This window comes from Neolamprologus brichardi, chromosome 11 (assembly GCF_056152115.1).
Source record: "Neolamprologus brichardi isolate AB-2024 chromosome 11, ASM5615211v1, whole genome shotgun sequence".
Taxonomy (NCBI): Eukaryota; Metazoa; Chordata; class Actinopteri; order Cichliformes; family Cichlidae; genus Neolamprologus; species Neolamprologus brichardi.
The window spans coordinates 18,665,102-18,679,570 of record NC_142114.1 but is presented as its reverse complement, the minus strand read 5'-3'; the positions used below and the strand labels follow the sequence as shown (position 1 = coordinate 18,679,570).

At 42.9% G+C, this 14,469-nt stretch overlaps 1 protein-coding gene across 2 annotated transcripts; it reads right to left on the bottom strand.

Annotated features, from left to right (window-relative positions):
• Positions 1–264: 264 nt before the first annotated feature.
• Positions 265–12,744, bottom strand: mdc1 (mediator of DNA damage checkpoint 1). Of its 2 annotated transcripts, none has more exons than XM_087848269.1 (12): positions 12,604–12,744; positions 11,777–11,914; positions 9,970–10,530; positions 9,804–9,882; positions 8,425–9,662; positions 7,982–8,044; positions 4,281–7,903; positions 3,665–3,802; positions 2,574–2,756; positions 2,358–2,483; positions 1,649–1,759; positions 265–1,516 (listed from the first exon to the last, which is right to left on the bottom strand). In XM_087848269.1, the coding sequence occupies exons 2-12, from the start codon at positions 11,910–11,912 to the stop codon at positions 1,313–1,315; spliced, it is 6,462 nt and encodes a 2,153-aa protein (XP_087704395.1). In that variant the 5' UTR covers positions 11,913–11,914; positions 12,604–12,744; the 3' UTR covers positions 265–1,312. The 2 variants fall into 2 exon arrangements, with proteins under 2 accessions (XP_087704395.1, XP_087704396.1); XM_087848270.1 differs by lacking the exon at positions 12,604–12,744 and adding an exon at positions 12,151–12,290.
• Positions 12,745–14,469: the final 1,725 nt, after the last annotated feature.

Sequence of the window (14,469 nt, the reverse complement as noted above, 5' to 3'; positions counted from 1 at the left end):
TTGACTGCCCTCTCTCCTGAACATCTCCACAGGTGGACCAACCACCTTTCCACTCTTCATAGCTGCCCTCGCGTCCTCCTCACTAATCCTCTGCTCGTCCCAATTTATCTACCCCCTTCTTCATTTATGACGTCCTCACTAGTCTAAAATTACAATCAAATCTACTGAAAAACAAAAAAGTTTAACTTGAAAGTCAATTTTTGGATTTAGAAACTTCAGTCTGTGACATTTTAAACTCGGCAGTGTGGTTACAGCTGGAAAATATTTAATGTTTTTCATTCATAATGGAGACATTTTATTATTTGATACGAAGACAGACTTCAAGTTAAGGCATTAGCAGGCTAACAGTTCTAAAAATGACAAGCTACCATCTTTAAAACACCAGTGACACAGCAGTGACGGTGAGTCAGTAATCAAGCTTTGTGCATTACACAAAAAATACACATCCACATATAAAGCAAACAGACATCGATGGCGAGAACAAACACCATAAAGGCGTTGATGCAGAAGGTACATCCGCAGTCTGTCTTGTTCTCTCTGGAGGAACAGGATGGGATAAGGCCTTAATGGAGTAGATGGTGGTGGTTAATGGAGACAGAAAAAACCCCAGAAAGACACGTGGGTAGCTTCGTCATTATCTCCATTTAAAAAGGCACCATGAACTTCTTATGTAGGCCGGAAATGAGCTTTTTTCCTCTGACTACAAGGCTGTTGGATTCCATAACAGACACCATCTCCACATCTATTCTCCCATCCACCATGATTTACACAAACTCCCTCTTCAAGGTTGGTTACCTGCCAAACAGGCTGATTGAGCTGAAGCAGTTAGCACACATGGAGGGTACCAGCAGTTTAGCAGTGTTAATTTCCTGCTCTGCTTGTTTCTACATAAAAAAGAAGAGTTTGAAGTAGAGGGGAGGTAGCTTTAACAGTTTCAATGTGTTTGTGTGTACAAGGCAAAAGAAAAAGACTGCACAAACAAGGTTAGAAAGAAAGTTTTCACCATTCTTCCAGAAATGTCTTAAGTTAACTCCCTTTTCTGTTTGTTTCTCAGTTCATTCTCTTCGAAAGTTGTAAAATTAGCTTTAAATATTTGATGATGGACAGTCAAATAATTCACATTCTTCCAGCACTGACATCTGTAAATGACGCATTTACATCAGACAATACATTCAATACAGTCTTTCACAGTCCAATAGCTAACAGGTGTTTTACTGGTCTACAGTTTTAAAGTGTATCCAGAAATGACGGACAAACCTCACAGCTAAAGATTTCATACACAGACAGTCACTGTATTTTTGCTCCGGGAGTACTAAGTCTTCTTCCTGCCCCTTCCTCTGCCACCTGCGGGTTGTACATTTGCTGTGGAAGGCGAGAGTGTGTGGGACTGAAAATCGAGTTTCTGCTGCAGGATCCCTGTGAGGATGAACTCAGCGGTGACGACAGGGAGAGATGCAGACAGAGCCGGGCGACACTGAGGCCAGTCCTCCTCGCAGGAAACCACTACAGTGTGAGGCTAAGAGCCAGAGAGGGAGACGGGGGTGACAGAAAATAGAAGAGGAATTAAAATGTAGGTAATAAACATCATAAGCAAAGACTTATTTCATGTAACGTTTGGCCAGAGAAGGGCTCTCAGCTTAACTGGCACCTTATTAGAAGAGGGCATCTTTGGTAGAAAGGTAGCTCCACTGGAGGAAATGATGTCCTTCATGTGAACTGGCTCTGGCTTAACCGATCTAGTAACATGGACCTCGTATCCCTGAGAGACAGAAAGAAGGCAAAGCATTTTGCTCTATTTTTATTTGGAATACATCCAATGGTCTATTTGCTTTTTGTCCTAGGACAGCTGGGATAGGCTCCACCGCAACCCTGAATCCGATAAGCGGAAGAAAATAGATGGATGAGTGAATCTATTTTTATTTAATCTCTTCAAGAAATTTAATAAAAGCCTCCTGGGATTGAAATTTGATATTATACATCTAATTTTAGCTGGTATTATGTTGTAACAAGGTATGCCTTTACAAGCTTCTATGAAATAGCGCAAGCTGAGAAACATAATACATGCAATATAATCAGTATATTTACAGCAAATATCAAATTACTTTCCCCTAAGCCACAGAATGATGATAAACAATCCACAGGCTGCTGTTTTGAAGATTTGAACATTGCTAACAATAAAGAGGCTCAAAACAATGCTCGAAGGGAAGTATTAAACCAGATTTAGACTGAGGATGACTCAAACGTTTATGGGCTCCTATCACGAAAACATCACGCACCACCCCTGTGCCGTCTGCTAGTGGAAATACTGTTAATGGCACACTGTCAACCTCTCACTCTAAAGAAAAATGAGTGAGTACCTTTAAGAGAGGCTGGCTGCTGGCAATCCTTAGAGACTCGTGCAAGGAGAAAGTAAACTTCTTCTCTTGCTCAGGATCCTTAACAATAAAAGAGGAGGGAGACAGGAAGCTCCCAGCTTTGCCACTCTAAAACAGACAAGAAGGGTGACTATTATCATAATATACATCTGCAATAAATTAAGAGAGAACTTTCTGACTGCAGTTTTTCAAACATACCTTTTCCAGCCAGTCTGTAGTGACGATTGGAATGCCTTTGGCCAGAGCACAAAGGAATTTGACAGTCCTGCGCACTTTGTCAGTCACAAGGCAGTTCATGTCTCCCACACCTTTAGCCATGCTGCCGCCTAAGCGCGCCAACACTTTCTCCCCTGCTTCATCCATCACCCCCGTGAACAGAACCTGTGAAAGCAAAAGCCTCAAGTCAACTTAATCTGCCATGCAGGCAAAATAGCGGTGTGAAATTAGGTATTTTTCTCAAAGAAAAGCACTGTCATGCATTTTACAGTCATGCCCCAGAGTCGATTGAAATTTCAGAACAAGCTGCAGGAGGTAAGCGGAACAATGATTTCGTGAGCTCAAAACACCTGCTCTCATCCGCACGAACAAACCAAAAATAACTTTAACCCGGCACAAATTGATTACGCAGCTCTAAGTGTGAATGCAATGCTTAGTGAAATACTTTTACTCTCAATGATTTGGATGAGTAGATACTGCTGTTATAATAGACCACTGTGCACAGAGGTTAGATGGAGGAGGTTTTGTGTTTAGTTTATTATAATGCGTCCAAATATCCAAACGTTTTGAGCAGGAGCGGGGACTTCTGAAAGCATCGATAATATGATGCTAACAAAACCACAACATGAATTTTACAATTCTATTAGGACACTGAGTAAAATGTTTATAAGACTAAAGCCTGATGAACTGCCAAAAGATTTAAACACTATATTAAACTGTAATTGTAAACATACATGTGCACTCATTTTAAATGTAGTGCCAGCAGCATGTTTCAGGAAAAACTGGGAAAAAACTGGAAGAGCACGTAATGCTAGCACCACGTGGTGGACTTTCCATAAATAATAAGTTTCACTGGCTACGGCTCAGTAATATGACTGAGAGCATTGTTGAGATGCTAAGATAGTTTAGAATAGTGTTTCTTAATATGATGTCAATTATATAAGAATACAAGTATAGGATTTGCCACTATGATTCCGATGTCTTAGGCTAGGTTTGATCAGCCTAGCTACCACCGTATGAGCGTCTCTTTCCTAAACACAACATGCGTGTTTTGCTAACACAACCACAGAGACCTTGTATGCCTGGCCTGCAGTTTGTAGTCGACCACTTGCTGCTAGGGATGCAGAGGAGGAGCGAGGACTCTTTGCCACGGGAGAGAAATTTGCAGGAGCTTGCCGCTTCCGGGATCCATTGCTGGTTGGAGTCTGGGGCTGTTATAGGGGAGAGGGTAGGTAAAGACAGGGAAAACAAAACAGGTTGAAGACAGCGAAGGGCACAGTATGGAACAGGCAAAGAAGATGGTACAACATCTTGCACCAGAAAGCAAACACCATAAAATGTAAGTGGAGGAAGTGACTGGATGACCACTAAACCACTTAATTCATTAGCAGTGATGCGGAGCAGGTTAGACTGCTCTAGAGAAAGTGGAGGAAACAGAGAGAGTAACTCATGTTGATGGTAGTTCATCAATATTGAAAAGGCTGACTCAGAGAGGAAAATGCACCATGGCCTTGAGCCAAGGTAAAAGCCTTCCTTCACAACAGAACTTCTCGACACTAATTATTTACTACTCAGCTTTCCATTTCATCTGATTTACCCTTCAATGTTAATGCATTTTTGTTTCAATCAAAACCGCATCTTTATCGTTTCCGTTTGGCCGCGTATGTTTAAAAGTGAAGCAATAGTCACCTCTGATGCCTCCAAATTTGCATCTTGATTTGTGGCGCTTAAAGATGTTCCACTTTCTTCCAGCTCCTCTTTCTTCTTTCTCGAGACCGCTGATTGTCGACCTCTGACTTTTTTCTCCACAGTCTCACCCTCCATCTTTTCTCTCTCCACCTCTGAGAGAGACTCTTTTGCGCCCTTCTTTGCCTGAGCGGTGGATGCTCTACCTCTTTTCTTCCCTTGTAAACTAACAGGAATCTCATCGTTTGTTTTGCCTTTTCCTTCTTCCTCGTCTGTTTCTGCCGTTTTTGAAGATCTTTCTTTCCTTTTGCTGCAGCTGAGATCTGCTCCAGTATTTGCCTCCAAGTCTCTTGTTGCTTTTCTTTTATCTTTAGCCTCATCATCATCATCATCATCACTGACCACAGGAGCAGCTGGTTTCTCCACAGTTTCACTCTTTACTGCTCTCTGACCTCTGCCCCTGACATTCCTTTTAGGTAGTGATTCCTCACTGGTGCATGCTTCCTCTTGCTTCAACTGGTCTTCCTCATCTGTAGCTGCACTGGCTTGTTGTCGCCCTCTAGTGGTTGTTGCCGGCTGAGAGTCCTCTTTACCATTTTTAAGGAGAGCCTCATTGGAGGACTCCTCAGCTTTCTTGCCCTTTCTTCCCCTGGCAGGGCTTAAATTCTGATCACTTTGACTCTGACTAACAGAAGGGATAGACTCTGGGTCATGTTCTGTTTTCCTTGCTCTTCCTCGCTGCTTGCCTCCTCTTCCTCTGTTATGAGAGCTCATGCTGCAGCTTGAAACCACAGGGGTTAGTGAGTTGGACGAGTCAGGCTCGTGCTCTACGGCCCCTGCAGCCACAGTGGTCCTTCGATTGCTGCTTCTGGCGACAGGTTTCTGGGGTGTCTCACTGGTCTTCCTCGTCCCTCGGCCTCTCCCTCGGCCTCTGCCCTTGCTTTCCTGGGCGTGGACACTTGAAGCAGACCTCTCCGAGCTGACCGAGTTGGAGGAGTTTGAGCGTGATCTGGTACTCCTTGCTGGGAAATCGTCATTGGTTGATACAGTTGAGTCTTGGTCTGGCTCTGCTGTGCTCTGTGAAGCAATAGTTCTTCTGGTTGTTCTTCGGCCTCTTGAAGGCGTTTTGGATTTGTCTTGTTCCTCTTTCTTTTCTTCCAGTTCTTTCAACTGTTTTTCTTGGGCTTCTTTTTCTTTCTCCACTTTCTCTCTCTCGAGTCTTGCTTGCAGTTGTTGCTCCCGCTCAAGCCTCTCTTCTTCTTCTCTCTTTGCAGTTTCTTTTTCTTGTTCCTTTCGTTCCCTTTCTAATCTCTCTTTTTCTTCTCTTTCTAACCTCTCCCTCTCTTCTTTTTCAATCCTTTCAGACACTATTTTCTGTTGTTCTTCCTTCTCCTTGATTTCTCTCTCTGCTCTCGCTGCATCTTCAGCCTGCAATCTTTCTTGTTCTTTATTTACTCTTCTTTCTGTTTCTAACTTCTCTTCCATGAGTTGCCTTTCTATTTCATCCTGATGCTTCTCTCTTTCATCAGTCGTCCTCCTTTCTTTATCATTTTCTTCTCTTTCTTGTATGAGATCTGCACCATCTTCCTCCTCTCTAGATTTCCCATCTTGTTGCTTTATCAAGCTCTTATTCACAGCCTGCTTGTTTCTTTCTCTTACCGGTGTTTCATCCTCTTCCTCACTATCATGTTTCTGCTGCTTCGTTATCTTTCTCCCTCTAGCCCGTTTTACCATTTCCTTATTGTTGTCACCATCAGACAAAGGTTTTCCACTCCTTCCTCTAGTCTGCCTCTTGGATGGTCCAGGACACGCCACCTGATCTTCCTCTTCTCTCGGTTTTGCTCTTGTCACTCTTAAATTTGGAACACAAGCTCCACTGGTTCCAGCTTCAGATTCTTCTGAAGACGATAATCCGGTTTTTGTTGTCAAGGGTAGAGTTTCAACAGGGGTAATTTTAGAATTATCGACTGGCTGTGTCTCTTCTTCAAGCTTCATCTGCTTTGCTTTTCTTTTCCGTGGACCTGGAATTGAGTCCTTATCATCACATTTACCTGTCACTACTGCCAGGGTTTCAACATCAGCACTAGTGAGGGGCTGCGTCTGCTCCTCTTCAAGTTGAAGTGGCTTTGCTTTTCTTTTCCGAGTGCATGCAATCACGTCCTCTTCATCACTTTGCTGGCCTTCATTTGTACTCAAGGGCTGAGTTTCCAGAGCAGAGACTTCAGAACTAGCAAGGGGTTGCGTCTCTTCTTCAGGCTGCAGCTGCTTTGCTTTCCTTTTTCGTGGGCCTGGCATTGAGTCTTCATCATCATCGTCACATGTAGCCACGGGCTGGGTTTCAGCAATGGAGAGCTCAGAGTCTGTGACAGGTTGCGTCTCCTCTTCTTTGAGATGAAGCTGCTTTGCTTTCCTTTTTCTCGGGCCTGGCATTGAGTCTTCATCATCATCGTCACATGTAGCCATGGGCTGGGTTTCAGCAGCGGAGAGCTCAGAGTCTGCGACAGGTTGCGTCTCCTCTTCTTTGAGATGAAGCTGCTTTGCTTTCCTTTTTCTCGGGCCTGGCATTGAGTCTTCATCATCATCGTCACATGTAGCCATGGGCTGGGTTTCAGCAGCGGAGAGCTCAGAGTCTGCGACAGGTTGCGTCTCCTCTTCTTCGAGATGAAGCTGCTTTGCTTTCCTTTTTCTCGGGCCTGGCATTGAGTCTTCATCATCATCTTCACATGTAGCCATGGGCTGGGTTTCAGCAATTCCACCGTGCATAAGCTGGGTTTCAGGAAGCGACAACTCTGAACAAGTGAGCTCTTGTGTCTGCGCTTCTTCAAGTGGCTTTGCTGTTCTGTTTCGCTGAACTGGAAATGAGCCTTCATCATCACTTGCTTCACTGTCACTTGTACACATGGGCTGAGTTTCAGTTACAGACTGAACGTCGCTGAGGCCCTTCTCCTGAGGCCGAGCTGCCTTTGCACCATCCTCCTTGAGGGATCTCGGCTGAATTTGTTGAACAGAGTAAACTGGATTTTCAGCTGCCAGATCCTCCTCTCCTGCAAAAGGCAACATTGGTTGGGTTTCTGCTATGGCAAGAGTAGAAGAGGCAGTAAAGTCTGAAGGCTGTGTCTCACAAGCATCATCATCTGCATCATCCTCAGCGTGACTGTATGGCTCTGCAACATATGCCTGTGTTGCTTCTAAGGCCACATCTACTTGATATCGCTCAGGCTCTTTATCTTCTACATAGTCCTGTGTGGCCTCCAGGTTCGCGTCATTTTCTGCAGAGGATCTGTCTGCAGCTGACATGGCTGCATATGCTTGGGTATCTTCCAGGCTCACACTCCTTTCCACAGAAACAAAAGCTTGGGTGTTCTCCATAGCTAAAGCCTGGTCTGGACACTGCAGGTGGCTGCTGTCAGACAGTCCCAGTTGGAAAGACTCTTCTTTGGTAGATCGGTCATTTTTATTGTCACAGGAAGACTCAAGTACAAAAGCTTGGGTTGGTTCCTCACTGCTCACACGGTCACGGCTCTGAAATGTAAAGGATTGCGTCTCAGCCACAGCAAAATCCTCCTCCTCCTGGATGTCTGAGCAGGGCGACAATGCTACAGGTCTTACTGCAGGCACTGCCGCTCCTGTTGGCCAAGAGAAAAAAAATGAACTAATGTTTCTGAAACAGACTCGTTTGACATTATTAAAAGTCATTTACTCACGCCTTAATGAACCTGAAGAGGGACTGATGAAGGCTTGAGTTGCCATGTCTTCCACTTCTTCATCTGAAATCCAAAGTAAAAGTCAATTTAAACTTGATGCTTTCTCATCGCAACACAACAAACACTTTACACAATTGGATCGAAGAAGTTAACACAGAATCTCAAGTCCACTCACTTAAAAACAGATCGATTTCTTCATTTCAAACCTCTCTCTCCTGCAGGCGCCGTCTTTATTTTGAGCACCAACAATACACTTCACATATTTTGTATTATTTTCTTTGATTATATTTCTTCAAAGAGTGCGCCTCACCTAAAACTGTGCCACTGATGTATGTCATATATAATCAGTTACTGAATTTTAGAAAGTATTTAAAAAGGTAATGCAATAAAACAAACGAGTAGATATTTACAGTCTAAATGAATTCTGAAGATTGATCGATTACCTGACATCTGCACAGGAGTGGAGCAGTTCTGCAGATGGGGAGCCAGCAACCCAGGTGTAGTTTCCCTGTGCAGCCCGGGCACCTGGTCCTCACCTTCTTCTCCAATATCTGACTTCTTATCTTCTGTATCACTGTCGACTCTGACATCAGCTGGTTTAGCCTCATCCCCAGCAGGGGGCACGCTAGATTCATCCACATCTGTATCTGCATCAGAATCTGCCAGAGAAGCCTTTAAAGTTGGGCCAGGAGAAGCTGACAAGGTTGTGATACCAACAGGTATAGCCAGAAGAGATGCATCTTCCACATCTGTGTCGCTGTCAGAGAGAATCTCCAAATCAGCATCTGCAGTGGGGCGTGAATCTGCAACAGCAGCGACCACTGAGGGTTTACTGGTGGCAGGGACAGGGAGAGCCTCGTCATCCGTGTCACTCTCTATCTGCAGGTTGTCAGGAGCCACAGGAGCAGATTTAAGAGCTGTAAGCTTTATATCTGTTTTATTAGGTGTTTCATCTGTTGTATTTTTTGCTTCTTCTTCTTCGTCCTCATCTACATCAGTGTCACTGTGGAGGGGAAAATCTTCTGGTTGCACTGAAAAAGCAGAGTCTGCTGTGTGTGCACTCTGACATACTGTCGGTCCTGCTTTTGTGGCAGCGTCTGACACGACCGCATCATCGTCCACATCAGTGTCACTGTCCATGGTGACGCCTTCAGGTGGAATAAGTGAAACAGCATGAGGAGTTTTGGCGTTCTCATCAGAGGAAGGCAGAGCTTTGGGAGCTTTACCTGAAGCATCATCATCCTCATCGATATCTGTGTCACTGTCCATGTGAAACTGGGCCGTCTTTGGAGGTTGATCAACTTGTTGGTTTGTATTCAAGGTCACAGGCCCCGCTGATGCCACTTCTTCGTCCTCTCCCTCCACATCAGTGTCACTGTCCATGTTAAATGCAGGGATTGCGTCTGTAGAGACTGCTGGTGTTGACAATTCACCATCTCCTGTAAGACTGGCATTGCTTTCCTTTTCCACTGGCATATGCCAACCCCCTTTCAGAGACTTTGTCCCCGCTTGCACTGCTCTTTCTTCCTCCTCTTCACTGTCCTCCACAAGTGCAACCACTTTTTTTTTCTCCAACTGCTGTTGCGCCGCATCTACATCTGTCTCCTGTGTGGTGAAGCTGTCATGTCTGTTTGGTTTATTTTTAGAGGAAGAAGAGACTGTCATGGGGCTTTCATTGTCACTGTAGAACAGGGAAAAAACAAATTAACAGGTCTTACAATGAACAAGTCAAACATATGTATTAATGGGGTATGGCTAAGCCAGTAGTATAATCACAGTTACAAAAAGAATACCAACAAATAGCTTATTTTTATGGGTATACCTTTCAGGGACAACTTTGTTTGGGGGACTCAAGAATGACGAGCTGATGGGGCTGGATTTATGGGAGTCAGAATCAGACGCTACAAAGAGAATAAAAGTGAACTTGTAAACACCAGGTCCAAAAAGCATAGCTTCAATAGTTATAAATATTTACATAATGTACAAACCTAGAGTCCTTCGTCTTCGTTCTCCTCTTACTCTTGTTTCGCTGTCTGAGTCTGAGTCAGATTCTGGGACCAAGGTCCCCTGTGGCTGATGGGGAGTTTGCTCTAAGGTCAGGCAGCTGGCTCTGACAGGAGTCTCTGTCCCTCCATTGACACATTTCTTGCTGTCTGTGCTTGTGTCATCTCCCTTTTCTCCCGAGGCATCTGGCAACTTGGTCTTTACCCCTGAATTTTGTCTCAGAGGACAGCTTGCGTCCCCCTGAGAAGAGTCTACACCACAAATGACAAACTGACACGGGATGTCCGCCACCACCAAACTGTCACCTTCACTGAGGGCATAGCGTACATTAGGAGTCAGCTTTAAGCGGCCCTTGCGGGTCCCATTCATGCTCCCTAAGTCCCAAACCAAAGCTTCCATGTCCACTTCACTGCGACAGGCACGTCTCCGGTACACACAAAGGCAGATAGTAGCATGCTGTTTGGACACTGAGGACGCCGGCAAGGGCACAGTGCAGGAGTTGGGGTCACGGCCAAGCACATTATCACCCAAAAAGAGGGGAAACTCTGTGTGAAAGAGAGCATCATCATTAACGATATACTTAGATATATAATCAGAAAGGTGAAGACATTTCTCTGGTTTAGATCTATTTATTTATGCCTTCATTTCATTTCAGCGTCTTTATTCGAGCGTCAGTATGTCACTGCAGCTGGTTTAAAATGCTGCAGCTCAGATTTTTACTGGCAAATACTATTGAAACCGCATACTCCCAAACTGGCTTCCCTATTTGTTGCCTATTTGTGCAGTTTAATTTACTTTATTTGTTTATAAAACATCAATTTAATTGAGGGAGACAGAACATTAACCAAAATCCAGGAAAAAAACATTACAAGTTTTGATTTGGATGTCACTGAGTGAAGTAAGTATTTGATCCTCTTGAATCCAACCAGAATTCTTGCACCCGCAGATTGGCTGTGTACAACATAACAATAAATCAGAAGAATGCATTTTTTACACTCCAACTGCTCCATCAACATGGGCAGGACCAAAGAGCTGTCAAAGAATGTCCTGGACAAGATTTTAGACCTGCACGAGGCTGGAATGGGCTGCAAGACCATCAGCAAAAAGCTTGGTGAGAAAGTGACAACTGCTGGGCCAAAACTACATGGGAGGAGGTTACTAATGATCTGAAAACAGCCAAGAACACCACTGATAACATACTACACTGTAATGGATTGAAATCTTGCCTTCCCTGTTCAAGAAGGCACATGTACAGGCTTGTCTTAAGTTTGCCCGTGAACAGCTAAATGATTCAGAGAAGGTGTGGGATAAAGTGCTGTGGTCAGATAAAACCAAAATTCAGCTCTTTGGCAGTGAAATTCGGAAGTGAAATGCAGAGTACGACCCAAAGAACACCATCTCCACAGTCAAGCATGGAGGTGGAAAAATTATGCTTTGGGGCTGTTTTAATGCTGAGGGTACCGGACAACTTCACCGAATTAATGGGTCAATGCACTGGACCATGTTGATCCTTTGCCAACAAGAGTTTCATCACTAACTATTAAGGGGGATCAAATATTATGTAATGTGTTTATATTGTCCCTCTTTATTAAAATGAAACTAGCATACTAATTAGAGACTGTTCATTTCATTGTAACTGAGCAAAGTTGCAAATTCTCCAAAGGATCGTTTCCCCCTCTGTATGCAAGATTTACACATTTCCCACGTGTGGGACTAGTAAAGGCTATTTTATCTTAAGTAGTACCAGACTGTGCAGATTACGTGTAAAAACAACATCAGTTAGCCACTCACCTGCCTCAGGTATGTGTTTATTTTTTAAGATGCACAGTTTAGCCAACGGTCGTCCAGTCTTATTTTCGATCTCCTCTTCATTATCTTCCTCATCTGACTCCAAGATTGAGTCACTGATAATCTGAGTAGCATCCATTCCTGGCAAAGCGCAAGACAGGAAGAGTGCTGCACATAAACACGGGTAACATAATGCATAAACTGTAATGTTAACGCATAATTAAGGTAACATTAGTTTTAACAGGGCTTTAAAACAAAGATCGAATAGCCTAATTAGAAACCTGTGCAGCTAACGTTAGCCTGAATGGCTAATTGACTCCCACCCACCATAGCGTTAAGTTAAAGTTCATCGGTACTTATTGACTAGCTAACTGTACCTGTGCCGTTGTATTCCTGCAAACACCCAATGTGTAGTGATCTAAACAGCGTTAAACAACGCGGAGGCAACTTTTATCAAAAGTGTATGGACAAGTCTCCTCTAAAATCGCATCCCTGTAATACCACTTCCGGTCAATATGAAGACAAAATCTGCTAACCGCTAGTTTGTGTGATTCAACCATCGACATCACAGACTTTATGTGTCTGCAACGCAGCCGTCAAATTGATTATTACTAGCAACGAGGCATATGTAAGAAAACCATTTCTGCTCCTACTTTCAGGAGAATTATAATCCTAACTTTTCAACTTAATTACTCTGAAATCTATGAAGTAAGTAAAGTGATTTGTACGGGTGACTTGACTGAAAAATGTTTAACTGACGTCCGGTGTTAGCCTGCAGTGAAGGTGCATTAAGTTTAAACCTAAGAAAAAGATCGTACTCGGACACCCACCTTCGCACGCCAGGCCTTGTCCCGTATAGATAAACAAAAAATGTCATGAGCGCCCTGGAAGTGATTAACCACGCCCACAATAGGCGTTTAACGATGAAAACGATTGGCCAATATAAGTATCACTCAAGCTATAATATGTTGCCATTGGACACTAACTTCTCACTCGATGTCTGTGATTGGCCCACATGTCCTCTGGACTTCAGCGTTCATACATTAATTTTGGCGCCGTGCACCATTTTAACCACTCAGACTGGATGATACCATTATGGGCTAATGTGGGTTTAGCCCATACCAATATGGGCTAAACCAAGGGTGTCAAATATACCGCCGTGGTGCCGCACAGGGACCAATTTGCTTTACTGGATATCATTTAAAATGATGTAAACTCGTTAATTACTCAGTAATAATATCAGGATTATAATAATAAAATAATATCAGGATCGTGTTAGTGATGCAATGCCAGCATTACTATTTAATAGTAAATGTTTTTACATTAAAAATCTGAGTGATGAAAAACTCCACGGGTAAAAGTTTTCTGCCTTTATGAACTGGAATATGTGCATGTAATGACAGCCGATCCACTGAATGCAAAAAACTAAGGGCGTGTATGGAGGCAGCATCTCTACCAGTTATACACATTTTGAGAGATGTCAAAATGTCAAGTGCATGTATCCCATGTACTAACATAACATACCTTAATCATAACATACCTTCATACCATGTACATTATAACATACCATAATAGACCCATTTGTGTAATATACTTACATATCTATATTATTGCTAATATATATTTGTAATATATCCATATCATGGCTAAAGCACTTCTGGATGGATGCAAACTGCATTTCGTTGCCTTGCACCTGTGACATGTGCAGTGACAATAAAGTTGAATTCTATTCTATTCTATTCTATTCTATTCTATTCTATTCTATTCTTTTCTACTAAAATAAGTTTAACACCTCTGATCTAAACTGTCTCCATTAGATATCATATAATGATATAGAAATCACATATCCTTATAAAAATAATGTAAGGTCTTTCCCTCTTCATGACACTAGTTTTGAATGTTTTGCAAAAGTTAAAATTTGCATGATACAAGAGTTAAAATAAGCATTTGGTGCTGCTTTATTGAGGCCTTGTCCCAAGTAGGGTCTAACTAAATTCAATTATATAAATTTTGTGCTTATGTGTTTTATATTCATAGAGAAATTATCGCATCAAAACCCAGGTGTATGAGTAGGAGAATTAGTGGCCCAGCAGCACAGTTTTGCTTTGGGATCCAACTCTTGCTGCATGCCTTGGCCACGAAAGTCCACTAAAGTGCTTATGTGACCTTAAGTCACAGAGCTGGATGATGTGCACTGTAGGGGTGGGGTATAATATTGATAGCTATAAACTGCATTCCTTCCTGTGTTGTAGATTTCTTATATATTACTTATAGAAAAACAAATTATAAATAGAAGGCTGGCTGATGCCATTCTTATGGAAGGGAAACAGTGAGAAAAAGGTGATGTAATCAGTGACCAGTCTTACTGAGTGGTGAATCCAAATTTAAAATTTTTTTAAGAAGGAAGTCAAGAGAAAGAGGTACAACAGTGAGTGTCTAAAGGCATCTTTAAAACACTGGAGGCTCTGCCCTGGTTTGAGGCTGCATTTAAGCCAGTGGTGCCAATGCAGTAAAAACATACCTGGACAGAAAAACACACAATGTAGGTGTGGGATCATCTTCACAGAGAGCAGAATAAAAGGTAGCCAACATCCAAAGGCGAGCTTTGAATGTGCTTCGAGAAGCCTGAAAAATATTCCTGAAGATTTTTTTTAAAGCCTTCCTAAGACAGTTCAGGTTAGAACTGTAAAAACATT